The sequence below is a fragment of the Galeopterus variegatus genome, unplaced genomic scaffold, assembly GCF_000696425.1.
Source record: "Galeopterus variegatus unplaced genomic scaffold, G_variegatus-3.0.2 Scaffold2733, whole genome shotgun sequence".
Lineage (NCBI taxonomy): Eukaryota > Metazoa > Chordata > Mammalia > Dermoptera > Cynocephalidae > Galeopterus > Galeopterus variegatus.
The window spans coordinates 212,127-239,513 of NW_007728844.1; the positions used below are offsets into that span (position 1 = coordinate 212,127).

The following is a 27,387-nucleotide window of genomic DNA, read 5'->3' on the forward strand; positions in this document are numbered from 1 at the left end:
GTATGTGGGATCCGAACCCTTGGCGGGAGCGCCACCGCACTTCCCAAGCGGCGCACTGTAGCAGTGCGCCACCGGGCCGGCCCCAGTTGAAATATTTTGAACTGTGCAACTATGTTTGGAAAATTCCCCATATTATGAGTTCTTCCTTCCCAAGGGTCTATGAGGCGAACCAAGGGGGACCACCAGTCATTGAAAAGGACTTGCTTCTGCAGAGGCTTATAAAAAGGACCAAGGAGTTCTTCTGGCTCAGTCTTCCCATCCCTGCTCAGATGTCTCTTCCACAGAAGTGCCTACAGGAGCCTACACATCTTGACCTCAAGATAATCACGTTGGGGATCCAACCAGAGTTGCCACTGAGAGTCAGTCACAGCCTCCCCTATGAGGTCACAAGAGCCAAACACAGTCACCCTTAGCAGCTCTGCCCCCAACCCCTTAGAAGGAAAGGTGAGCCAGCATCTAGGGAGAAGACATTTTATTGAGACTTTCCTACATAAATAGCTACAGAAAGCTGAGGATTGAAGGGAACAGTGGCTGTCTCCCCCTGCACAGGTCACTAAGGAACGTGTGGGGAGGGGAATGGAGGAGGACCTGGTAATGACCAGAGACAGGACCCCCTGGATGCTAACTGGCATGAGCAATCTGATGGGGGGGGGGAGAAAAAGTGAGAGGGACTAACAGCTCAGGTGTCATGGGGGAAGACAGGTGGGGCCCAAAGAGGTCACAGCACTCGGGAGTCACTGGGTCAGGGCCTGTATTACGTCCTTCACCAACATGGTGCCAATCACCATCTTCTCGCTGTTGATGGTCAACTGGGCAGCTCCAGCTGGCCGGGCGTCCAGGGTCAGCAGGACCAGGCTCCCGCTGGTCAGTGTCCTGCCTGCAAACCTGAGGTGAGAGTAGAGGAGGGGTGGGGGAGAGCTGCTAAAGGTGACTGTTTGGAAGGGGCTCGGCCCCTGAGGCAAAGGGCCTCTCCTTCAAATCAGGCCACCTGAGAACCCATCCCTTCCCCTGTACTGGTGGCCAAGTACCTGTACTCATCAGATGTCCCACAAGGGACACGACCCAGGTTGGCAGTGGTAGTCACTTTCTGCACCACAATGTGGTCGCTCCGACAGGTGTCTGGCAGTGTGAGCTTCTCTGTGATCTCGTTCATGCCCGTCAGCTTTCCTGGGGGCAGAGGTCATAATGAGGGCAGAGGCTAGCGCCTGGGCCTGCTTACTGAATATCTTCATTAAGCTCCCACAGGCTGGGCAGCTCTCATGCTTAGGGCAGGTCGGAATTTCCCTCATTCATCTTGGATGTGGCCCTCACCCAGGAAGCCTCTGTCAGCCTTCCCACCCCACCCACACAAGGGTTCATCCAGTTGTCCAAAAACTGATTTGGCACTTCCCCCTGTTAGACACCTGGGCCACCAGTCCCTTGGCGTGGCCAGTGGACCTAGTGGTCAGTCAGTTCTTAGAGGTTCCCCCACCCGGGACCCCATTCCTTTTGGTCTTGCCTATGTGGCCTTCCAACCCACTTTCAACTCCTTCACAGCTCCCAGAGGTTGAGCCCTCACAAAGAAATCCCAGATGGCTGCTGGAGTCCTGGCCAGAGTCCAGTGGTCACACGTAGCCCTCATGGGCAGACCCCTAGCTGCCCCTAGCAGCAGCAGCTCCAGACCTGGCCAGAGCTCCTGAAGCCTCCAGGCCCTTACAGCATCCCCCAAACCCCTCATTCTACAGGGCTGACCTCTCCTCTCCACTCACCAGCCCCAGGCCAGGCATGTGAGCTCCTTCCTCTGCCCTTCTGCATAACAATGCCTTGTCTTCAGCCTCACTCGTCCCTCTCCCATTCTTCTCCTCCTTTTGAGAACTGACATCCCTTTCCTGTTTCTTCCATCCTCTCCATTCATGACTAATCACATTTTCTTGCCCTTCTACCTTCAGTCTGTTCATGTTCAAGTCTCTCCATTTCTAGAAAGTCCTTTCCAGAAGCAAGATCTTTCAACATGCCCATGGCCTGCCTCCCTACCCATTCGCAGACAAAGTCCTCCAAAGACGACTCAATTCCTCTAGCCCTGGTCACCCTTACCCACTGCAATTGGCCTCTGCCCTCCTTTAGCAATCAAACACTCTCCCTAAGTTTGGCGGTGGCCTTCTACATGCTAAATCTGAAGGTCTTTAGTCACCGTGGCCTGCAGACCACCCCAAGGCACCCTTCTGCCTTGGCATCTCTCCTAATTCTGTTCCTACCTCTCTGCTCCTTTTCTTATCTCTCCCTTCCTGTTACTTCTGCAGAATTCAAGTTTTCCCCAAGGTCCTGTCCTTGGCATTCTTATCCTCCCCACACCCAGGGTGATCTCAGTCATACTCACAGATTCCATTGCCACCTCTAGGCTCATGACTCCAGCCTCAAGGTGTTTCTTGGGCACAGACCCACATTTTCAACTGCATACTAGACACCTTCTCCTGAATTTCCCAAAAGCATTTCAAAATTGGCTTATTCAAAACCTGCATTTCATAGAATGAGTTTGGGAGAATGGCTTCTGTTTCAATTTTTTGGAATAGTGTGAAGAGAATTGGTATTACTTCATTTTTAAAGGTTTGGTAGAATTCAGAAGTAAAGCCATTCAGTCCTGGGCTTTTCTTTGTTGGGAGATTGCTGATTACTACTTCAGTCTCATTGCTTGTTATTGGTCTATTCAGGTTTTCTATGTCTTCTTGCTTCAGTTATGGTAGTTTGTATGTATCCAGAAATTTATCCATCTCCTCGAGGTTTTCAAATTTGTTGGCCTAGGGCCGGCCCGTGGCTCACTCTGGAGAGTGCGGTGCTGATAACACCAAGGCCCCGGGTTCGGATCCCATATAGGGATGGCTGGTTTGCTCACTGGCTGAGCGTGGTGCTGACAACACCAAGCCAAGGGTTGAGATCCCCTTACCGGTCATCTTTAAAAAAAAAAAAAAAATTTGTTGGCCTATAGTTGTTAATAATAGTCTCTAGTGATTCTTTGTATTTTTGTGCTATCAGTTGTAATGTTTCCTTGATTTTTGTTATTTGGGTCTTCTCTTTTCTTTTTTTAGTTAGCCTAGCTAATGGCTTAGGCCATTTGTCAATTTTGTTTATCTTCTCAAAAAACAACTTTTTGTTTCATTGATCTTTTTTATCATTTTTGGGGTCTCTAATTCATTTAGTTCTGCTCTGATCTTAATTATTTCTTTCCATTTACTAATTTTGGAGCTGGATTGTTCTTGTTTTTCTAGTTCTTTGAGGTGTAGTGTTAGGTTGTTTATCTGAAAACTTTCTATTTTGATTCTTTCTATACTTTCTAGGCATTTATTGCAATAAAATTCCCCCTTAGTACTGCTTTTTCTGTATCCCACAGGTTTTGTTATGATAGGTTTTATTTTCATTAGTTTCAAGAAATTTTTTGATTTCCTGTTTAATTTTTTCTTGGACCTATACGTCTTTCAGAAGGGTGTTGTTTAATTTCCAAGGAGGCCATTCTCCCAAATTCATTCTACGATGCCAGCATCATCCTGATAGCAAAATCAGACAGAGATACAATGAAAAAAGAAAACTACAGGCCAGTATCTCTGATGAATGTAGATGCAAAAATATTCAACAAAGTATTAGCAAACAGAATACAGCAACACAACAAAAAAATAAACCCCACGATAACCAGGGATGCAAGGATGGTTCAACATACACAAATCAATCAATATGATACACCACATCAAAAAAAAAAAAAAAAAGAACAGAAACCACAATTATCTCAATAGATGCAGAAAAAGCATTTGACAAAATTCAACATCCCTTCATGATAAAGTCTCTCAGCAAATTAAGCATAGAAGGAAGGTATCTCAACACAATAAAAGCCATATATGACAAACCTACTGACAATATCCTGAATGTGGAAAAGCTGAAAGCTTTTCCCTTAAGAACACGGACAAGACAAGGATGTCCACTCTCACCACTCCTATTTAACATAGTTTTGGAAGTACTAGCCATCGCAATCTGGCAAGAGAAAGAAATAAAGGGCATCCAGATTAGAAAAGATGAAGTCAAACTGTACCTGTTTGCAGATGACATGATCCTATATAGTGAAAAACCTAAAGACTCTACCAAGAAACTTTTAGAGCTCATAAACGAATTCAGGAAAGCTGCAGGATACAAAATCAACACACAGTTTTTATACTCCAATAACAAACTAGCAGAAAAAGAAATCAAGAGAGCAAGCTCATTTACAATAGTCACCAAAAAAAATAAAATACCTCGGAATCAACTTAACCAAGGAGGTGAAAGAACTCTACAATGAGAACTGCAAATCATTGCTGAAAGAAATTAAAGAGGACACAAAAGGATGGAAAGATATTACATGCTCTTGGATTGGAAGAATTAACATTATGAAAATGTCCATACTACCCCAAACAATCTACAGATTCAATGTAATCTCCATCAAAATACCAATGACTTTCTTCGCATGGAAAAATAATCCTAATATTCACATGGAACAACATAAAACCATGAATAGCCAAAGAAATTCTCAGCAAAAAAAATAAAGCCGGAGACATTACACTACCTGACTTTACATTATACTATAAAGCTATAATAACCAAAACAGCATGGTACTGACATAGAAACAGACACTCAGACTAATGGAACAGAACAGAGAACCCAGAAATCAATCCACATACTTACAGCCAACTGATCTTTGACAAAAGCAACAAGAACATACACTGGGGAAAAGACTGCCTCTTCAATAAATGGTGCTGGGAAAACTGGATATCCATATGTAGAAGAATGAAACTAGATCCATACCTCTCACCATATACCAAAATCAACTCAAAATGGATTAAAAACTTACATAATAATACCCTAAACTATAAATCTACTAAAAAAAAACATAAGGGAAACACTTCAGGAAGTAGGACTGGGCAAAGACTATGAATAATACCCAAGAGCACAAGCAACAAAAGAAAAAATAAACAAATGGGATTATATCACACTAAAAAGCTTCTGCACAGCAAAAGAAACTATTAATGGAGCAAAAAGACAACTACAGAATGGGAGAAAATATTCACAAACTATGCAGCCAACAAGGGGTTAATATCTAGAATATACAAGGAACTCAAACAACTCAAGAGTAAAACAAGTCACCTGATTTAAAAAATGGGCAAAGGAGTTGAATAGGCATTTCTCAAAGGAAGATACACAAATGGCCCAACAGACACATGAAAAAATGCTCAACATCACTAATCATCAGTGAAATGCAAATCAAAACCACTTTGAGATACCATCTCACCAGAGTTAGACTGGCCATTATCAAAAAGACAGAGAATAACAGATGCTGGTGAAGAGGCAGAGATAAGGGGAACCCTCCTACACTATTGGTGGGACTGTAAATTAGTGCAGCCATTAAAGAATATGGAGGTTCCTGAGACAACTACAGATAGAACTGCCATAAGATGCAGCAATTCCACTGCTGGGTATATACCCAATGGAATGGGAATCATTACGTCAAAGGAATAACTGGACTCCCATGTTTACTGCAGTTCTATTTACAATAGCCAAGATATGGAACCAACCTAAATGTCCATTGATGGACAACTGGATAAGGAAAATGTGGTATATATATATATATACAATGGCATACTACTCAGCCATGAAAAAGAATGACATTCTGCCATTTGCAGTAACATGGATGAACTTAGAAAAATTATGTTAAGTGAAATAAGCCAGACAGAAAGAGAAATACCACATGTCCTCACAAGTGAGAATTAAAAAATAAATTTAAAAAGGAAGAAAGAAAGGTATAACAATCACAATAATTCATTGAACTTTCAAAAGGAGAAAACAGAACCGAGGCCACCAGAGGTTGGGGTGGAGAGGGTTAGCAATAAATTGGTAATGGACCACAAAAGATGATTACATTGTGTAATGTTGAACATACTTATTATCCTGATTTGATCATCACATAATGGACACAGGTACCAATATTCAATGCTGTACCCCACAGATACATACAGTTCATTACTTTTCAATAAAAAAGAATTAAATAAAACTTGTATTTCAAAATTGACTTATCCAAAACTAAATGTGATCTTCTCTCTTTCCCTTCCCCAACCTGTTCTTTCTTCTAGATCAGGGAAGAGTTTTGCAAATTACAGCCTGTAGGGCAAAGCCAGTCCACTACCTATATGGCCCACAATGTTTTTTACATTTTGAAAGTGTTGGGGAAAAAATCACAAGAAGATTAATATTTCACGGCACATGAAAATTATGTGAAATTTAAACTAGTGTTTATAAATAAAATTGGAACACAGCCACACTCATTCACTTACATTCTGTCTATGGCTATATTTGTGTTACAACAGCAGAGGTGAGTAAGAGCAACAGAGGCCACATGACCCTCAAAGCATAAAACGTTTACTTTATGGCCCTTTACAGAAAAATGTTTGCCAACCCCTGGTCTAGATGAAGGGCACCACCATTCTCCCTACCAACCAAGCCAGAAATTCTAGCACTAGCTTGTATACCTCTCTCTCCCTGAGCACTCTCCCTGCCCACCCCCAGGGGGCACTCACCCTGTTCCTTTTTGAACTCATTCTCACTCATGAACACAGGGGCCATCAGCTCCCCAACAGGTGGCTGAATGGAGACGTAGAACTGTCGGGTTTGAGTGCTGGAAAGGGTGGAAGGAGATGGAGAGAGAGAAGTGAGGCCAGCATCTCTCCCCTCACCTCCACCTTGTCTAGAAGCAAGGCTTGGATGCAGCAGGACAGTGAGGTAGGACCCGAGGGCTTGGGATGGCTCCCAGACCCACCCAATCTCAATGTATCCCCACCTACCACCACCTCCAGCTTTGGTTCATTCTGGCCCTGCCTCTCTCCAGCCTACCCTCCACCCCACCATGAGGTGGACACATACCACAGCTGGAAGTTGGCTGCCTGGGTTGAGTCACAGAAATTAATGCCCATTACAGCAGTGGCAGATTCTCCAGGTGCCAGAGACTCTGAAGCAGTGTGAGGCAGGGCAAAAGGGAGAGAGAGACACCATAACCTGGCAGTTCTGGAGCACAGTCTAGCCCCATCCTCCCCTCCACTGTCAGAGCTGACCAGCCATCTTTGGAATCCTGGCTTTCTGGGCCCCTGGAGACTGTTCCTGGTTTCCGCCTGCAATCTAAGTATCCTTCCCCCACCCACCCTTGCCCCACTTAAGTCAGTCCTGAAAGAACCAAGGCCCAGATCTGCTGCTGCAAGAATCTCCTGCCCTGATACAAACTTGCTTGTGTTCTAATCTATCTTGCCCACCATGTTAGATGTCATCTGTGTGCCCCCATGGCCTAGTCCCTGGCCTGGCACAAAGAGGGTATCAGTAACCACAGAAGGACTGACTCTGCCCAGGAGCCTCTTCCTCTACCCTGTTCAAGGCCTTTCCATACCGATTTCAGGAAATTCTTGGATGCTGATGCCAGCAGGCAGTTTGGGGGTGCCTATATGCAGGCCATTGATGGGGGTATCAGAATTATTGGAGAAGTAGACGTGCACAGACACCATGTGGGGGCCACCAGAGAAAGGCTGGCGGCTGAAGGCATAGTCCACGGCTAGCCCCTCGCCAGCTACCCGGTGCAGCAGCTCCTGCCTCCCAACACCTGACATTGGACTCAGCAGCTAAAGCAGAGGAGTAGGGGAAATACGGAAATAAACACAAAGTAGAGTCTGTCCCAGCTTTGTCCCCACCTAGGGCCATCCAGCAACTGGAACTCACAGCTACCCTCTTTATCACTCCTCCTGTACACACACACGCACACACACACACACACACACACACACACACTCTCTCTCTCTCTCTCTCTCCCTCTCTCTCTCTCTCTCAAATCCACACCATAGGATGCAGCAGAGATGTGTCCCTGCCCCAGCCCAGTCCCTCCCATCCCACTCACCGAGGGCACCAGCGAGGAATCTGTGAGTGTCAGACCCTCCAGGTCAGCAGCCAGACTGGTGGACACAACCATGGAGGGAGACACAGGCTGGACACTGGGAGGGGTGACTGTGGGAATAGATAAGAAAGACTACGATGAAGGAGAGGGAAAGTGGAGTTGGCTCAGGTTGAGCAGGAAGCCCAGGGCTCAAGAGGCAACCAGTTCAGCACCACGGACAGCAAGGCACATGGCAGTCTGGAGGCTTTCAGTGATACACCCACCCTGGACCCCAACCCCACATGTGCAGAGGTCATCCTGCTGTCCTGTTAGGCCTGAAGATGTGTTCTGTCTATTTCTCTGCCCCAAGACCTGAGGAACCTGATCCAGAGCCCCCACGTACCCTCCTAAGTTGTTCCCCAGGGCTCCTTCCCTCTGTGATTTGTATCACCCAAACTCACAGTCCTCCAGATCAAGCAGAGAGATTTCCTTGGTGGCCGGGGCACTTTTGCTGCTGGGAGGCTGAAAGAGAAAAATGTGGAATGTGGGAGTGGGGAAGGCAAGCGCCCTGGGTTGTTCTGGGTTTGGTGGAATATTCCATGGGCTGTTCTGGATGGTGGGGAGATGTCTGTGCCTGGCCCAGAGGGTCAGAAGGGCCCTAGCCCATAAGCCCACCTCTTCTCTACCCCAAGCCCCTCACTGTTTTCCTCCTCCAGGAGGCAGGTTCCACTTGCTCCTCCTCAGACTCTGATGTCATCTCGGACTCTGATGAGCTACTGCTGGAATCACTGCCCTCATCTGAGGACGAGCCTTCTCCTTGTCCCTCTGGCACCTTCTTCTTCTTCATTTTCCTCTTCTCACCTTCCTCCTCACTCTGTTCACTGGGGGAGAGTGGGAAGGCAGGGCTCAGGCCTGGCCTGGACACCCCCTCCTTTCCTCACAGAAGAACAGGGGAAGGCTTGAAAAGCGGGGGTGGGGAGCATGGGCCCGCAGATTCCATACCTGGATTCCCATGCCTGAGGCCTGATGAGAGCTTTGAACCAGCTTGTGCCAGCTTAGGCTTCAGGCCCTATTACTTCTTCATGCCACCCTCCTGAGGACTGAGACCTTCTGCAGCCAGCAAAGGCAACTACCTGAGCTGACCATGGGTCTGCCAGCCCCCACCAGCTCATGAGAAGCTCAGGGACTCTTAGGACCCAGAACACTGGCTAAGGCTCAGTGTTAGCCCTTCTTTTCCAAGGGAGACCCCTGAACCCCATCAGCCATCTATCTGGCTCCCCCTTACCTCTCGCTGCCTCTCCCTTTCTCCTCATCCTCATCTTGATCTTCATTATCAGACTCACTGCTGGACTCCCCAGAGCCACTCTCGCTGCTGCTATTACTGTCCGACTCACTCTCAGACTCAGGATCTACGGGGGAACTGTGTCAGACTTCCTGCGGTCTGGAGCAGATGCCTGGGGTTCCTGGCTTCAGATTCAGCACTGAAGCTGCAAACCCCTCTGACCTGCTCCCAGCCCCAGATGCCAACTGGAACGGACTGGGACACAGAGGGACTCATAGGGATAGAGACTGCACAGGCACACACACACCTGGGATATGCAGTCCCTCAAGTGCACAAACACACATACAGCAGCTCACAAGCAGGTGCCCACTCCCTTTGACACACCCCTCAGAGGTCAGTCACACAGGCACACATGTGGACAGGAGCACAGAGGGCCCCAGCTCCGCCTGTCTCCTCACCACTGTCTGCAGACTCCGTGGGGCCTGACTCCCCCTCAGAGTCTGAGTAGAAGGGTTTTTCCTTCTCCTTCCTCTTCTCCCGGTTTGAGCATTTCGTCCATTCAGGTACCTGGAGATGAGGGTAGGTGGGGGGGTCCACATCATCATGGTTGGAGAGGGGGGAAGGAAAGAAGGCCCTTCTTACCCTTCACCCCACCTCTTCTTGGGGCCCTACCTGGTCCTGTCCCCAAAAGGGAATAATGGGGGAAGAGGGAAGGGGAACTGTCCACGGAGAGGAGGGGATGCTGCTCAGAGGGGGCCCTGCCAAACCACAGAGGAAACAGATTAAGGAGGGCACAGGAGCCCAGCACCCGGGGGAAGGGGAGGGTGCAGCACAGGGTGGGGAGAGAGCACACGGCACACGGGGAGGGGAGACCTCAGTGTATTCGCCCAACAGGCCCACGTGGGTCTCAATAAGGGAGAGGTCTTCTTCCTGTGTGGGGAGGGTGTCAGGAGGGCTGGGCCAGCACTGCCAGGGCACCCTGCTGTCTGTCCCTCTCAGTCCCCACACACAATTCAACCCTCCACCCATGCTGACCTCCACGTTGCGCACAGATGGGTCTGGGGCTTCCTCTGGCCAGTCTGGGAGCTCCTGGTAGCCAGTGGCCTTGGCATTGAGAAGGTGGGACAGTGAGCCCAGCTGGAAGTGATCCCGGTCTGGGGACAGGTTCAGAGATCAGGCAAGTAATGGCAGTGAGGAAATGCCCAGGGAGTTGTTCCCTAGGTGGGGCTGGGTGGTGATTCTTCCCCTCCCTGGCTGGGTACAGGAAGGAAATGGATGTGTCCCCTAACGGCTTTTCACCCTGACTGCAACTTCAGGCTCACATGATGGAAGAAAAGGTTGTCCTGCTAGGCAAGAGGAGGGACTGAGGGGACAGCAGGGGCAGGCAGGAGGGCACTGTGAGCACAGAGGTGCTGCCACCTGTCTGCTCGGATCTCCTGAGTGACGCAGAAGCATGAGTGGGCTTCTCTTCCAGGGAAGCAGGGCCATGCGCTAGTGCACGGTCAGGCTTGAGGGAGGCCTAAGTGAGCTGAGGATGGCAGCTGGGAATGAGAGGCTGGCCGGGCTGGATAAGGGGAAGGAGGCTGTCTGGCCCGGCTCTGGACTCAGCGGGAAGGGTGAGCAGTCAGAATGGGAGCAGGAGGGAGTCAGGGACAGAGGTCGGGCACATGATACAGGAGGGCAGCAGAGACCTGTGAGTGAGGATGGTGTCATGGAGAAAGGGACTGCTGCCCTTCCTCCTGGGAGATTTTCAAAGCTGCCCTGACCCGTCAGAATCTCCCTATTCCTGAGGTCCAGGGAAGCGAAGAATGAAAAGATACCCAGGAGAACCAAGCTTTGTGAAAGAGGCTCCTTTCCTATGTGGGTTTTTGGATTTGGTTCCTGGGGTCCAGAGAGTCAGCTGGAGGCCGCTCCCCACCAGGCCCCTCTCAGAGCCCTTCCCACAGGAGGGGAGGCTGTCAGGGCCAAGCCCGACAGAGGAATGGCTGAAAGCCTGGGGCCCGGGCTGTGGGCTGACCTCTAGTCACTCAGCCCACAGTGCTGGCACCCACTTTCTCAGGACTTTTATAAATGTGCACCTCTCCTTTGCATGTTGTTTTACTTCCTGCCCTCCTGGGTCCTTGAGATTTCTTGATACAGATTTCCAAGCCTAGTGCTTGCTCAGGGAGGGAGATGGAAAGGGGACCTGAGAGGAGCCAGGAGCCAGCAACCCATCCTGGCAGATACCCAGGTGAGACGATACAGGTGGTGGGCATGGCTAGGTAAGAGAGTAGGCCCTGGGGCTACAGGAGGGGCAAAAGGGGTGAGCTGGGGGGTGGGGAGGGCAGGACCAACTTTCTCCAGAAGTCCCGCCACAGAAGCCTGGTGCCCAGCTACGGCTGGGGCCCTGGCCAGTGCCCACCCCTGCCCCCAGGGAGATTACTCTAGATTCCAGCCCTCACCTTTGAAGGATGACTCCAAGACTGGGGCTGGTTTGGGTGCCAGGAAGAGCTTCTTGGCATGGCGACTGAGGGCCCCGCCCTGCTCAGAAGGGACAATGAGCTGCCGGGTGAAGCGCGCTCGGTCACGGATATCATAGTTCTGGTCGTACTTGGCCAGACTCAGCACATACTGGGTGAGCAACTTGGTCTGGGGAACAAGAGGTGGGTCGGCAGCTGACAGGGAGGCTGGGGACACAGGAGACTCTGCACCAGACCCTACGTCAAGCTTCTCATCTCCCCGCTTACAACTTTCCCTCCCTGCCCAGCTGGTGCATTTTCTCTCATCTCTCTGGCCCTGACTCCTGACCCTGACTCTGACAACTGCCTCAGGCCAGCAAAAGAGACTGCTCTTTTGGACTGTCCTCCCTCTTGGCCCTAGACTCCACTCTTCCTCAGGTTTTTGGTTCCCAACGCCCCGGGCCCAGACAACCTCTTCACTCTGGGATGACAAGGCAAGTGGAAGTCTGTAACATTCTGCTAGATCTCACAATTTCTATGCTCCGCCACCCGGGGAGAAACTAGTAACAAAAAGAGAGGGGAAATAAACAGGAATCCCTTTGGCGGGAGCTGCCCTCATGCCCTCATCAACCCACATAGCAGATTCTGAGCAACCCTGGGGTCTCGAAGGTCCCAACCTTTCCCTGGAAGGTTCTAATGAGATCAGAACAAACCGTAGCTGCCCATGGGTTTTTGCAAAGGTCATGTAGGGTTCATAGTCTGCAGTCAAGGCAACTACATCCAAGGACCTAAAGTCTGAATTTCTGTCCTCATCATGGCCTAGTCTCACCTGCCTTAACGACGACGGTGGTAGCAGCCATCACTGATGGGGTGCCTTCCAGCACTGAGTACTGTGCTAGGTGCTCCACACTGCCTTACTTAATCTCCACAACTTTCTGAAAGGTAGGTGTGATTGCCCCATTTTACAGAGAAGCTGAGTCAGTAAGTCTCTTCTCCGAGGCTGAGGAGCGCTTTGTGCTGCATTCAGGCTTGGACCTGCCAGAGCCGCACCCTGTTCACTTCCCCTCACTGTCTACTTGCTGACATGAAGGTGCTACCCTGACCCAGGTCTCCATGTCTCCATCTCTTGGGACCAAGATCAAAACCACCAAGTAATCTATAGCTAGAGTGCCCAGAAGCAGTGGGGACAAGTAGGAGGGAGCCTGGAACCAAGTCTGGTCTCCTAAGGTTTATGGTGATATACTGTCACATCCAGCCTCAGACATGGCTGGCCCAGCTAATTTGGCAGGAACATCAGGCAGATATCCGTGAGGGACAGACCCCCAGAAGCAGACCCAGAATCAGAGCAGCTATACAATTGTCCCACTTTACTCAAGAAAGCCACTGTGACTCCATTCCTACCTACAACATGGCCCAAGGGACTTTGGTGGCTTCATGTTCAACTCAGTCCCTTCCAGCGTCGCGGCACCTGAAATACTGTTCACAGATAAGTACTCCCAACCACATACTCCCCTAATACAATGGGTTAAAAAATAGGAAAATAGGATGCCATTGCAATGAACTTCATTACAGACCAGGCTCTGCCTTGGCCAGTCACCTTCTAACCGGCCAAGGCTGGTGGATGCCCTTATCAACATGGTCCACTATCAAGATGCTGCTGCTCCCCCTTTTGGTTTGAACAGTGTCCTCCTCCACAGACTTCCACCTGGCTGACCACAGATTCCCCCTCCTCCTAAAGTCCTTGCCTGATTCTAGAAAGAACTGTTCACGATTTGACCCATCTGTCCACTGCCTTAACTGCATGTCAACAACCAATGTAAGAAGCAGCCAGTCCATCCACCTCACACCTCAACATTGCAGGATTCACCCATAATAATTCGCTACCCTTCTTCACCCCATGGCCCCATTCCCCTCAGATCATGGCATCTAGTCCTTACTACCAGGACCCCTACCTCACCTAACCAAGAAGCACAGTAATTATGGGCTGCTGAAGAGGGCCTATGAGACACACTTCAGTGCAACGAGAACAGAACAAGGCTCCAACTGACCGGTGGGCTCCATCTGCCAGGGAAGAATTTTAGGTGGGAAACACTGACTCCCTTTCAGTAACCTATGCCAATATACCTGCTACCTTGCAACCACCTCTTAAATCATGCTCAGAAAACTGGCTACTAAAAGAATTAAAATACATCCTCCCCTACCACACTACCCATAAATAAGGTCTAGGTGGATGTGGCAGACAGACTCTAAGGTCCTCCTTGCCAACCCCTGCCTCCTGGTGTTTGTGCCTTTGTGTAATCCCATGCTTATGTGTCATTACAGAAGACTCCCTCTTGCTCGTAAACTGGCTCGAGAGACTTTCTCCCTTGTGGCTTTGAAGAAATAAGTGGCCATGTTGGGAGGCCCATGTGGCAAGGAGCTAAGGGCAGCCTCTAGAAACTGAGGGTCATCTCCAGCTGACAGCCAGCAGAAGCCAGGGCCTCAGCCTACAACCACAATGAACAGAATCCTGTAACCATGTGAGGTTACCAAGTGAACCCTTCCCCAGCAGAGCCTCTAGATGAAAACCCAGCCTTGGCTGATTGTAGTCTTTCCTAAGACCTAACTAAGCCATATCTGGACTCTCACCCATAGAAACTGTGAGAAAATAAGCATGTGTTGTTTTAATAAGTTTATGGTAATTTATTATGCAGCAGTAGAAAACTAATACAACGGACTAAAAATGTGAAAATAGAAAAAAATCTGGAGGAAATTGCAAGTTAAAAACTTAATTGATATATGAACAGGAAAAAAACCTTCAAATATGAAAGCATTGGAAGGAAACAGAAATGAAAAGATTAAAATATTGGATAATACACAAATGTACAACTTCTGGAGGACTATATATAGGCATAACAAAAATTTTTTTTAAAGCTAAGGAAATATAAGATTAACGGTGGTCTTTTCTAAGTGGTAGGCTTATGGATAATTTAAACTTAGCAATTTTTTTTATTGTATGAGTGTTCTATGATGAGCATGCATTATCTTCATTATATAAAAATGTTTTTTTTTACTTCTCCAGAATTTATCAGAATCTTCCAACTACTGTAGAGGGAGCCAGATGGAATGACTGTATCTCCTTCTGTGCCACTGGCAGACCCTCCTCCCACACATTTCATTTCCCAAAAGCCTTCTAGGCTGTTGCCTCAGGTGCCATACCCAGGCAGTTGTAATAACTACCTTCACTACCAACCCCCCCACTGCCCCCCGCAAGCCCTCTGTCTCCGCATCTATTGAGCCTTTGTGGCCTTTGGTCTAGAATCTGATTATCTGCTGATAATAGAAGGACAGAGGCCTCATCACGGTTATCTCCTTGGCCTCAGCCTGGGCCAGGAACTGGCACGCAGTGGGGTCAGGAAGTTGGGAGGAATGACAGGGATCACTGTGCCCTTTTAGCCAGTCCAGACTGTCACACATGGTACCAGCATGGGTGGAAGCATCACTGCTGTTTTGCAAGGACAGTCATATGCATATCCAAATCACCTCCCTCCACCACTCCCAGAAGAGGCTAGGAAGAAGGGAGAAAGAAAGGGAGGACAAAATTTCTCTTTATTGAATCAAAGAACCATTCTAAGGGGCCTGTGCCTCCAATGGCCCACCTTCAGGTGAAGGAGAGCCTGCAGGGCAGTGTCCATTTGCCTGAATAGCCTATGCTGGTTGCCCTATGGGGGGTTAGGACCCCTTATGTCCTGCCTAAGAAGGGGGTTCAGTTACATATACCCACAGCTCTCTGTGATAACCCTGACGCAGCTCTTTCTGCTGTGTTTAAGATGTTTATTATTGTCCTTTTTCTCCTACTTGGCTACTACTTGGCTATGAGCATTTGGAAGCCAGTAAACATTCTCACTATCATATCCCTAGGACATGGCTCAGTGCCAGCCAAATAGCAAGCACTCAGGAAATGTATGTTAAATAAATGAACAAATGCACATGTAGGTAACAGTGACAACTAGGGGAAATGCCATGAGGACAGGCCCGGGCTTATGAAAACATGCCATCTTTGCCATCCAGGGGCTCGGGATCCTCCCATCAGAACAAAGGAGGCACACAAATATCTGTCCAATGATTGAACGCTTCCCCATGGTTCACTCCCTACCTTCTCTCTCTCCAATCTGTTTCCCCCACAATACCAATACCCACAGACCCAGTACCTTATGGCCTGCACACACAGATGCTGTCCTTTCTCACTCCTCACAAGAGTCCCAGAACTTGGTGGCCCTGACTACCCCATCTTGAGTCCCTGGGGCTCACTCTAGCCACCATGGATCAAAGGAGCCACTAAAGAAGCACAAGTGCCACCATACAAAGAGTCCCATGGAATGGCAGAGAGACTACCTTCAGGCCTGGCAGGGATGTCATAATTTCCAGGGTACAGCCCTGCTGCAGATCCCAGCCATGCACCCAGATGTTTTGCTTCAAGGGTTGGCAAACTTTTTCTATAAAGGGCCAGAGAGTGACTATTTCAGGCTTTCGTGTGCTGTAGAGACTGTTGCAACTAGGCAACCCAGCTGTTGTAGCACAAAAGCAGCCACAGACATTATATAAATGAATGAGCATGGATATATTCCAATAAAACTTTATTTACAAAAACAGCAGCAGCAGGCTAGATTTGGCCCATGGGCAGTACTTTGCTAACACCTGTCTTATTTACCTGAGTGGGATAGTGAGTGTGGGAACTGTCATGGTGTTTGGTGTCCCCAACAACTTGAAAAACTCAGTGCATAATGCTTTATTCTTAGGAGAATCTCCTGGGGCCATCTCAGGGAATGCTGGACATCCAAAAGGCTATTAACACCCTGATATTCTAGCTTAGTTGAGCCTCATCCTTGGCTGTGGTATCTTTTGTAAGCACTACCTTGGGAATAACAATGGCCATTCCCAATGGCACCACCTAAGCCTGAGCAGAAACCCACCCCCTTAATCCTGTCACAGACTGGCCAAGCATCATCAAGATTTGAGAGGAAGCACAGACCACACCTCCCAGGATTCATGTTCTCCCATCAGTGCCTGTCCCTACTGGCCCCTTCCCTCAGCCCTGCTCAACTCTGGTTCTTCACAGCCCATGTTCCAAAGGCAGCAGATAGGCATGCTCCTACTTGCAGACTGGAGGTCACGGCCTCAAAGGAGAAACTCTTCAACAGTGACCACCAGCCCAAACAGGCTCCTGAGTCCCCATATCTGTGGACACTGGGGTAGCATTGGTTACCTGGGAAGATCAGCCACCTGCCCTGATTCCCCTCTTCAGAAAGGGGAGCTGGAGTTTAGGCTTCCCTGGGGAGGGCAAAAGAATATTGCCTAGACAGTTTCTGGGGATCAAAGTGTTTGGGGAGCATCTCTCAATCTTTACCTGCTTAGAGTTGGTCAGGTAGAGCTTGGCTGCCAGATTGATGACCTGCAGCTTGACAATATCTTCCTCTGCTGTGAATGACTTGGCCATTTTTCTCAGGACATCAGGTGCAATCTTGGGGACATGCTCACAGTACTCTCCAATGAGCCACAGGATGCTGGCTCGGGCCATAGGCACCTGTGGGCATGGGAGAGGAGTTAGGACTGGAGTAAATGTGGGAACATGGACAGCTAAGGAAATGGCACTCCCTGATCTGTGCTGGCCTTCTGCATTATGGGTTTTCTGGAAATGAGAGTGTGGGGTGGTCAGAGGAGATTAGAAGGTGGGCATTTCTGGAGAACATCTCCCCTCTGCCCCAGAATTTCATTAGCATGGGCACAGCCTTGAAGCCCCACAGTCAGTCATGGTTTAAAGGACTGATTTTCTGGATTCACTGTACCCTCAATGCTTTACTGCCATTCTTTCTTTTTTTTTAAAAGATGACCGGTAAGGGGATCTTAACCCTTGACTTGGTGTTGTCAGCACCACGCTCTCCCAAGTGAGCGAACCGGCCATCCCTATATAGGGATCGAACCCGTGGCCTTGGTGTTATCAGCACCGCACTCTCCCAAGTGAGCCAGAGGCCAGCCCCTTGCCATTCTATTCTTCCTGAATCTTCAGGAATGCCTTGTTTGGCTGTTGCAACTCAGCAGTGCAACAGAAAAACACAGGATTTGTCCATCAGTTATCCTTGGCCAGAGCTTTAGAGAGAAAACAAGTGTGGTGGTAAAGACCAGGGAGCTCAGTGAGGGATCCCCCCAGGAAAGGCAAATCTTGGGCAACAAGGTCAGGGTCACATGGTCCAGTTGCTCTCCTCCTTCCACCTGAAGACCTTTCAGAGCCAATGAAGAAGGTGTGGAAGTTGACTTTGATACCACGAGAGTATTTAATTACAGGGTCTTTTTTTTTTTTTTCCTTTTTGTCTTTTTTCGTGTCCGGCAATGGATCGCAACCCTCAGTGTTGCGCCTGCACCGGACCGGGACCGGCAACGGAATCGCAACCCTCGGTGTCGCGCCCACACCTCGCCCAGCCAGTGAGCGGGAACCGGTCTGTATGTGGGATCCGAACCCTTGGCGGGAGTGCCGCCGCGCTCCCAAGCGGCGCACTGTAGCAGTGTGCCACCGGGCCGGCCCTAATTACAGGGTCTTAAGATCATGGGGAAGATGTCAGGGTGGGGAGAGAAACATGGGGCTACTCCCTCACCTGGATGTTGTCTGTGAGCTTTGCCAAGTGTTTGATGATCTCCCCATGCTGTGCTGGCTGCATCTGCAGCAATTTCTTAATGACGACCACCGACTCTGCAACCACAAGCTCTATGGAAGGAGAATGTGTGTATGGACCCTGGGATAGGAAGAGGGGCACAACCAGGTGGACAGACACACCTGCAATGCCCCCAGGCCTTTGACTCTCTTGCTCAATGCCCTGCCTTTCTCTAGTGGCCTTCAGGGGTACAGAAGCATGTGAACACTAACTAAGGCAGACAGACCAAGGAACACTTATTGTGCCTAGTCAAACAGGTGTATACCCATTGGCCAGCAGAGTCATACATACAGGCAGACACCCACCGGTCACCAAGGTTAGTCAATCAGACAGGCAAACACTGACCATCACGGTTGGATAGCAGCTGTACCAGGCCGTTGAGGCAAGTGTCACGGACCCGTCCTATGTTAGTTGCACAGCGTCCAATGGCCTGGATTGTGGCTGCCACAAAATCCTTGTCCATGCTGCGAATGTAGGTCTGCAGGACACCACAACAGAGTAACCTCCAGCAGGTAGCAGCCCCTCAGTGATTCTGCAGGCTTGAGGGTGACCTCTGGGAAGGCTCTGACCCCCTCATTTTATGACTTATCAAGCCAGACACTAAATCTTGGGAGAAGGAGTGAAACCCTATCTCCCACCCAGTGATTACTCAGTTCAAAGCCAGCAGAAGGCATTTTTGAAGGGGGACCTAAAATAGCAGTTTCTCCAGTTTTGGGCTCTTAAGAGACAGTTTGGCCCACCAAAGAAATGCTCAATGAGCACAAGGATCTGAAGGGCACCTCTCTTGGGCCCCTCTGGCTGGGAGCTTCCCCCTGACCTGTACCTGGAATTCCCGTAGGACAGTAGGGATGTTGGTCTCATTGGCCAAGTTGGTCAGCACTTCCAGCTGCGGGAGGGGTGGAGAGACAGGAAATGGGCAGGATGGCCAGTGGGCTTTGTGGGCTTTCATTCAAAATACACTTCACAGACCAGAAAACAATCGTCAGGATAGCCCTGCATCATCTTTAGACTGATGAGGGCACTGACAGATCACGAAACTTGTCCAAAATGCAAGAGGACTAATTTGATTCTAAAATAGATTCCCTGAGAGAATATGCTTGTAATATAATCATGTCACCTCCCCACCCCTACTGAAAACTTAAAACTTCTTATTGCTTTTAGGATAGAGGCCAACGTCTTTACCATGGTCTGTAAGCCCCTGAATGATCTGTTGTCCACTTCTCATCCCCACCACTCTCCCCCTGGCCCTCTCTGCCCCAGCCACACATCCCTGCCTGCCTCAGGGTCTTCGTACATACTGGAGTTCTTCCTATTTCTGTCCCTGCATTTACCTAAATAAGTCACATCCATTCTTCAGGGCTCAGCTCAAGCCTCATCTCCTCAAGGAAAACTTTCCTGACCCCAGACTAGATGAGGTCCCCCTATTTTATGCTCTTATAGCTCTCTGTACTCTTCTTTCTTCCCTTATATCATGAACGGATTTTTACACTTGTCTCCTGCTTAGCTGTTTAATGTCTGCTCCTCCGCAGCGTAGAGTGTAAGCTCCACAAGGGTCAGGGTCCCTGATTAGTTTGCTCCATCCTTTACTCCTAGATCTAGCAATGTGACTGACAGATGTTCAGAAGGGTTAGAAGGATTAACTACTGCTGAATGAAATCACTGAATGTTGAGGCAGCAGAGCGGGAATGGAAGAGGTATGGGCTCCTGCCACTTTTCTGTTCATGTATATTTGCACAAAAGCCTGAGAAAGCTGCTATGGGGGCCAGGACACTGTGGTGGGAGACAAAAAACTGCAGTGGGAAAAGCATGTACCTTGAAGTTAGCAGAATTATGTGACCTTGGTGAAGTTATCTCACCTCCCTGTGACTACATTTTTACAAAATGGAGCTAATGTACACTTCCTAGGGTTATTATGAAAATCAATTACTTCATATACAGAGTGGCAAGTGTATACCAGACAAAGGGCAGTTCCCTTCTCCCTGGCCCCCCACTCTCATTATCCTTGCTTGCTGAGCAAACAGCTCCAGCTGGGGCTTGCCTAGAACTAGGCAGGCATCCAGGTGGCCACTGTGAGTTATGTGAGTGGGTATGTGGGTGCTGGGAGGGGAGGGAGAGGCTGCAGGCACGTCCTGCATCACTCACCTTCAGGATCTTGATCTGGGTAGGGTCGGTGGACCTGATGTAGAAGCTCTTCAAGTAGGGCTCAAACATACCCTAGCACAAGAGAGGCAGCCCGGGAGAGCTCCACCGCAGCCCCAGGCCTGCCTCTCTTCCAGAGCCACCCACCTCCTGACCCAGGGCCCAGGACCCTGCCGGCCTCATCACTGTCCTCCATTTCTCACGTCTTCCCTCCTCTATCTCAGATCTGACTGGCCCTTTCCTCACTGGCCACCCCTACCCCCCAGAACCCCCTCAGGATCCAGGCCCCGCTCCTCGCCTGCATTTGGGGTCTCCCCTTCCCCATGCTCTGCACAGCCAGGACATTCCCCTTACTTCCCGTCCCCACCCCCGGTCCCAACAGAGTCCCCAGAGCCCGCAGGAGCCGGCCCTTGGTCGCATGCTCACCCGGCGCTTGATGGACATGGTGGCCACATTCTGGAGCACAACGTACTGCACCTCACTGCGGACAGGACGGGTCGGTAGGGGTAAGGGGCAGCGGGGAGTGGGGAAGGGAGTGGGGCCAAATAGCTTGGCGGAGAGGATCAGTGGGAGGAGGGCGAGAGTGAGGTCAGCCTGGCAGGTGGTGGGCGGAGGGTGAGCACGGCGGTGAGGCGTGGGGGCGCGGCCCAGGGGTGGGGGCGCGGCGGGGGCGGGGCGCACCTGTGGCTGCGCAGCAGGCGCACTAGCGCCTTGGCGATGACGCCCACCTCCGCCTTGGGCGCCAGGTGGAAGTAGAGCTGCGCCACCGCCATGACCACCGCGGCGCTGCGGCTCTGCAGCAGCGGCTTGGTGTTGCGCAGCAGCAGCCGGTGGTCCGGGTCCATGACGTAGGGCTTTCGGGCGGGTAGCGCCGCAGCGGCCGCCTCCTCCGACCCCGGGCCCTTGGCCTCGTCTTCCTCCGAGCCGTAGAAGGCTTTCTCGGGGTTCTCCTCTAGCAGGGATTCCTGGAGGGGAGACGGCTGGGCCTGTGGGCGCCTTCCCTGGGCGCCCTCCTGCCCGCCCTGCCTGGGGCCCTGGGCCCACTCACGTTCTGGGTGGGGCTCAGGAACTGCGTGCGGGCGTAGCGAGTGAGCATGCTGATGATGACCACCTGCCCCCACTCCTCCACGTCGATGAGCAGGTTACAGAGTTTCCGGTAGTTTTTGTGGATCAGGTCTATGCGTTCCGGGCACACCTCCTCGAAGGCCATCACCACGCTGCCTGCCACCAGCTGGGGAAGGGAGAAAGGCAAGAGAGGATGACCAGGAAGCACAGAAGGCCCACTGTCCGCTACCTTTCCACCACCCACCCCTCTGTGCCAGTATACACTCACTGTCGTCTTGTCGGCCAGAAGCTTCTCAATGACTTCTATCAGCTGGTCCTTCTGGTCAGAGTCCAAACTGAGGGAGAAGTTGAGAGGAATTTGCCCCCTTCCCCCGTAGCCTTCCCAATATCTGCCCAAGCCACGCTCACCTCCTGTACCCCAGCCCTGTTCACAAAGAGGTGCGAGCCCTCACCTCTATTGTCTTCCACCTCTGTCAGTTCCCCTCTGAGAAACAGCCTGCAAGACTTGGGAGAGGCCAGGGTGGACTGGGAGCTTAGGAACCAGTCCCCTGAGGAGCGAAGGGCAGGGCTGAGGCGTACCTATAGAGTTTAGGGATGGCATGGGCAGCTGTTTTCCGCACGTAGGGTGACATGTCTGAGGCGGCTTCCTTGATGGCTAGCATCATGATGGGCACTATGATGGGCACACGGATGCTAGAGAGGACGCGGAGGGCACTGGCACGAATCAGCTGGTTGGGGTCCTAAGGACAGAGGTGGAGACAGAGCCATGAGAGGGCACCAGGTACCCCGATGGGATAAGCCACACTTTTGGACGTCACTGTCCCTAGCTACCACCAGCTCTTGCTTCCCTACCTCCTGACCTGAGGCTGGATGATGTGTCATGTTTGGGGGCACTGCCTCTTGACTCTGGCTGCAGAAATCTGACACCTGAACAGGTGTGGCAATGGGCAGCTTCACTTTCAGAAACAGTGAAAAACTTTCAGAACACCTAAAATTTCTGAAACACTTCCTGTTCCTTAGGAGTGGTGGTGGTGGTGGGGGGGGGTTCTTTGTATTTATGCTTGAGGTGATCTCCAGCACATGCAAGCTGGTCTCCCTTCCAAAGGGTTCATCCTTACATTTCTCTCTCCCAGCAACTTCTCAAAAGCTGCTCTTCTTCCAGTGTTTAAAACAGAACAGGTGTGTAGGCCCCACCTCTTTGCAGCTATTGCATCCTATATACATCTGATGAGTATTAGACACCATTGTAATCACAGGGCTTAGGGCTGTCTTCCCACTAGCAGCAGCAGCAGCTATAAACTACTATTTATCTTGGAGAATGACGGACAATGGGAGAGGTGCTAGAACACTAAAGGATAGGTGTTTCCTTGATTTTCTAAAATGTGGAAAGAGAAGATCCACAATACTATAGGTGAAATTGATGGTAATTCCTAGAAAAATTCTGGAATTAATTTTTAAACATGTTTTTCTAAAGCCATCTTATTAGAAAAGCAGGAGTCTTTTCTTAGAGACAAATCATATCATATCAACTGCTGAAACCCATTTTCCTTTTTTTAAAAAACATTTTTTGGAAATGATTATAGATTCACAGGAAATTACAAAAAAAATCTGTTTTCCTTTTTGATAGGCTAACTAGGTTGGTAGGTATTCGCACTATGTATCTTGATTTCAGCCAAGTGTGTGTGTATGAGTCTCTCATAGCCCTTCCTGCATTGTCATTTTTGATGTTTCACCTTTTAAATAAGCATTTTAAGAGCAGAATTCATGTCTGTTTTCTCTCTGTATCACTCACAGCCCTTTGCACATGAAAGGTGTTCAATTGTTTTGCCATTGAATAAGATCCCTTCAAATAACACAGGAAAATGCTGGCTGTTAGTTGGACTCACAACTTGGTAAAATATTATACTTGGGGAAGGTTTATTAATAGATCAGTGTCAAGGGCTGGCCCGTGGCTCACTTGGGAGAGTGTGGTGCTGATAACAACAACGCCACAGGTTCAGATCCCTATACAGGGATGGCCAGTTAACTCACTTCGGAAAGTGTGGTGCTGACACCACCAACTCAGGGGTTCAGATCCCCTTACCGGTCATCTTTTAGAGAAAAGGAAAAAAAAAATAGATCAGTGTCAACCTGGAAACATGATATGCCACAGGACTCAAAGTCTGTTGCCCCAGTCCGAATAGTTTATTAATATCTTGGAGGAAGACACAATAGCAGGAGGGACAAAATTAATATTCAGAATCATCTTGGCTTAGACCTGATACTGAACCAATAAAATGAAATATAGTTGGGTTCATAGGGGATTCAGGCATCAACTGCACAAAGACAGGATGTAGGGAGACCTAGATTCTCTGCTTGCCAACGAGAGGTTTGACTCCATGAGTGTTCAGCTAAAAAAGTAAATATGGCCTTAGCCTGGGCTGATAAAAAGAAGGAAGAACACTGGACAGATATAACTGGTTTCAGTGTGCAGGAGAGGCCAAGAACCAGTAACAACAACAAAAAAGGAAACAAGTTGTTGAGGAATACAGGTATGATACCATTTACAGAAAAATATTCTATATTTAGGAATATGTAAATAAGCTGTAAAAGAAAAATGCACATGAATGATAAATGGGAAGATACATAGGAGGTTTTGGCTATTTGATAAATGTTTCATTTCTTGTGCTGGATATGTTCATTATACTTTATGCCTTTTGTGAGTCGGGAGTAAATTTTTAAAAATTATAGCTACGGAAGTTTCAACACAATGTAATGAGTAAAAAACAAAAACAGAGGGCTGGCCAGTTAGCTCAGTTGGTTACAGTGTGGTGCCGATAACACCAAGGTCCAGGGTTCAATCCCTGTACTGGCCAGTGCCAAAAATAACTCCAAAAAACAAACAAACAAACAAAAAACAGGTGTAGTTAGTTGCCTTAAGATAAAGCATTGCTTTATGAAGGAGTGAGGTCTCTATCCCCCTATCCCTGGGACCTCACTGAGTTGACCTGTCAAGAGATGTTCTAGAGCAAAAATTGGCACACTACAGACCTTAGGCCAAATCTGTCTGCTGCCTAATTTTTATAAAGATTTATTGGAACCTAGCAATGCGCACTCGCTTATGGCTTCTTTGCAGCACAAGGACAAAATTGAGTTGTTGCCTGCAAAACCTAAAATACTATTTGGCACTTTATAGAAAGTTTGCTAACCCCTGTTGTAGAGAAATCATTGCATTGAGTTGGACTAAATGAGCTCTGGTATTCTAGAAGGGGAAAGGGGCAGATTGTAGAAACTACAGGTGAATGCAAAATCTGTGCAAAAATTCCAGAATAGTTTTTATAAAATGATTTAACGCTGATACAAACCAAAAGATTACTTGCCAATCTGAGATTGAGCCCATGGTTTTGACTTGTAAAAAGAACCTAGCACAATGCATGGTGTAGTCACTCAAGTGTTTGCTAAATGAATGAATCATATATGCAAATGACCATGCTTTCTACCACATCCCAAAGAAGCAGACTGTCAATCCCTCCTGCTGGCCATAGCAGATTAAACCAGGGCTGAGCCCTGGATTTGGGCAGTCAATTCTCAGTCTGCCAAGCAACCTACAGAATTGCTGGATATGAAAACATGAGCTAGGCCTCTCAGAGTCCCTCTCATAGGAATTTGAACTGTAAGTGTGGAAAGAATAGGAGAGTTAATGGTTGTAAACAGAGCTAAAAATCTAATATGGAGAGTAGAATTGCCTTGATATGGCTGTCTTTACCCTTGAGGTATCTTAGAGGAACTAGGAAAGCACCCAGTGGAGACTTATGCATACATTTAACATATGTGAACTCAACTAGTATAGTCCTGGGTAAGACAAAAGGTGAGAATATTTGCAATTTAAATAGTGTAGGGATTCAGCACACCACTCTAGTCTAATGGACTTGAATTTCCCCATTGTCCCTCCCTTTAGGTGATTTCAATAAATGCTTGCCTCAAATTGCATTTCACCATAACAGATGTGTTCCCTGTATTTAAAGATGGATATTTTGCATACACTGGGGCATCTAAGACCAGCCAACTACTGCTTCTGGTGCTAAACAGAAGAAAGACTGATTTGTTCCAACTCTAAAGGAATAATTGGCTATACTGAATTTATTCAGAATAGAATTCTCCTGGTTAGTTTTGTCGTCTGTGCTGATCTTAGAACCCAAGTCAGAGGCAACTCTCCTGCATGGTCACCTGTGTTGTTTTCTTCTCAGTGGCTCTTTTGTTCTCAGTAAACCCATCTGTCCTCCTTACCAAGTTCCAGGTGAAGAGGTTATAATAGTCATTGTTCTTTACAGATACCTGGACAAGGTGAGCCTGTCAGTACCAAGGCTCTAATGCCCAGAGGTGAGGAATCCAGGTCAGCAGCTCCCCTCACAGAATCCTTTCCTTGAGGAGGATGACTTCTGCCTGGCTATGGGCCACAACTCACATCTTTATACCAATGGAGGTGAGAGCTGAGGGGCTTTCCACTGGGGGAAAAAGTGGTTCATACTTCAGGCAGCCATTACCACAGGCTTCTCAGCAGAGAGACACGCGCCCTGGGCACCCACTTCATCTCTCATGCCCTTTCTATGCCTGGCCTCTACTCTCTGAGGGTCTGGCTGGTCCTCTCCTCTGACTCTTACCCTCCCAACTTTAGGCAGGTAGGTAGGGGCCTCCAGAGCCTGCTCTGATGTTTATGGCTACTCCATGGGCCCACTCTCAATACAATGCCAATGAGGCCCAGGCCCCAAGAAGGCAAGCTCTGACCTTCAGGCCACGCTGGAAGGTGGAGATGGACAGCAGGGCCAGGTCTTGCTGTTCCTCAGCATAGCGCACCAGGTACACGTAGACAAGCTTCTTCACCTGGCAGACAGGACGTTTCTTAGCAGGGGCTAGTGCCTCCACCCCTGAGATGTCATCACCCCAACCAGCTGCAGTCCATGGGGACAAATTTTTCCAGTGGGGGAGAATCCCCATGTGTATCCTAGGTCTTTTACCCTGATCCACACCCAGTTGAGGGACATGTAGACAATGTCTTCTCCTGGATCAGGGACATTTCTTTTTTTTTTTTTTCCTTTTTGTCTTTTTTCATAACGGGATCGCAACCCTCGGTGTCGTGCCCGCACCGCGCTCAACCAGTGAGCAGACCGGTCTCTATATGGGATCCGAACCCTCGGTGGGAGCGCCGCCGCACTCTACCAAGTGCGCCACCGGGCTGGCCCGATCAGGGACATTTCTGAGCAGGTTGGGCCCCTGGGGCTGAATTGTTTCCGTCCTCACTCCCCACCCAACTTGGGTTTAGTCCTGGCAAAGGTGGGAATGAGAGATCCCTCACTGGGTAGTGCTCACCTCTATGTTCTTACAGGCCACGTTCTTCACCACTGCAGGAAACAGGTCTGAGGCATTCTTTCCACGGGCAATCATCTGGGTGGTGGGGTCAAGGTAGGAAAGGAGAAGGAGGAGGCACAGCACTGATTAGGGGAAGGTCCACAAGGAGCCAAGGAGAGCTGCTCTTGGGCATCCAGGCCCCTCCCCATGGGAGGCTCCCTCCTTCCCCTCTCACCGCCACAATCCTCTTCATGGCCTCCAGCTTGAGGGAATCCTTATTTGTGTCCAGCATCTCCTTCAGGTCATCATGCCTGGTGGGAGGCACAAGAGGTCAGCTGAGGGCACTAAGGTGGGGGTGGGGATATCAGGAGGGTCCAGGCGGAAAGAAGGGACACAGGCAGGGAAGGCTAAGGCAGGCAGAGGGGAGGGACCAGAGCCAGTAGGGAAAGGAATAAAATAAAGATCAGGGGACTTGAGGTTGGGAGAAACATGTGGGCCAGCCAGTGTTATGGGTTCAATTGTGTCTCCCCGCAAAAAGACATGTTGAAGTCT

At 49.2% G+C, this 27,387-nt stretch overlaps 1 protein-coding gene across 1 annotated transcript; it reads right to left on the minus strand.

Moving 5' to 3' along the window:
* Positions 1-455: 455 nt before the first annotated feature.
* On the minus strand, positions 456-27,142 carry AP3B2 (adaptor-related protein complex 3, beta 2 subunit). Its single transcript, XM_008582841.1, has 25 exons — positions 27,071-27,142; positions 26,857-26,931; positions 26,275-26,370; positions 22,090-22,250; positions 21,779-21,845; positions 21,494-21,676; positions 21,127-21,410; positions 20,872-20,926; positions 20,449-20,520; positions 19,130-19,192; positions 18,652-18,784; positions 18,250-18,359; positions 17,007-17,183; positions 11,624-11,810; positions 10,218-10,336; positions 9,641-9,749; positions 9,186-9,309; positions 8,601-8,781; positions 8,362-8,422; positions 7,925-8,031; positions 7,424-7,652; positions 6,910-6,994; positions 6,567-6,664; positions 1,029-1,167; positions 456-885 (listed from the first exon to the last, which is right to left on the minus strand). Exons 1-25 carry the CDS (start codon positions 27,125-27,127, stop codon positions 735-737), a joined length of 3,123 nt encoding a protein of 1,040 aa, XP_008581063.1. The 5' UTR covers positions 27,128-27,142; the 3' UTR covers positions 456-734.
* Positions 27,143-27,387: the final 245 nt, after the last annotated feature.

Coding starts and splice junctions, on each gene's coding strand:
- AP3B2 (XM_008582841.1), bottom strand. CDS start 27,127: ATGCTGGACACAAATAAGGATTCCCTCAAGCTGGAGGCCATGAAGAGG. Junction 8,782..9,185: donor AAAGGGAGAGGCAGCGAGAG/GTAAGGGGGAGC, acceptor ACTCTCCCCCAG/TGAACAGAGTGAGGAGGAAG. Junction 1,168..6,566: donor TGAGTTCAAAAAGGAACAGG/GTGAGTGCCCCC, acceptor CTCTGCCCCCAG/GAAAGCTGACGGGCATGAAC.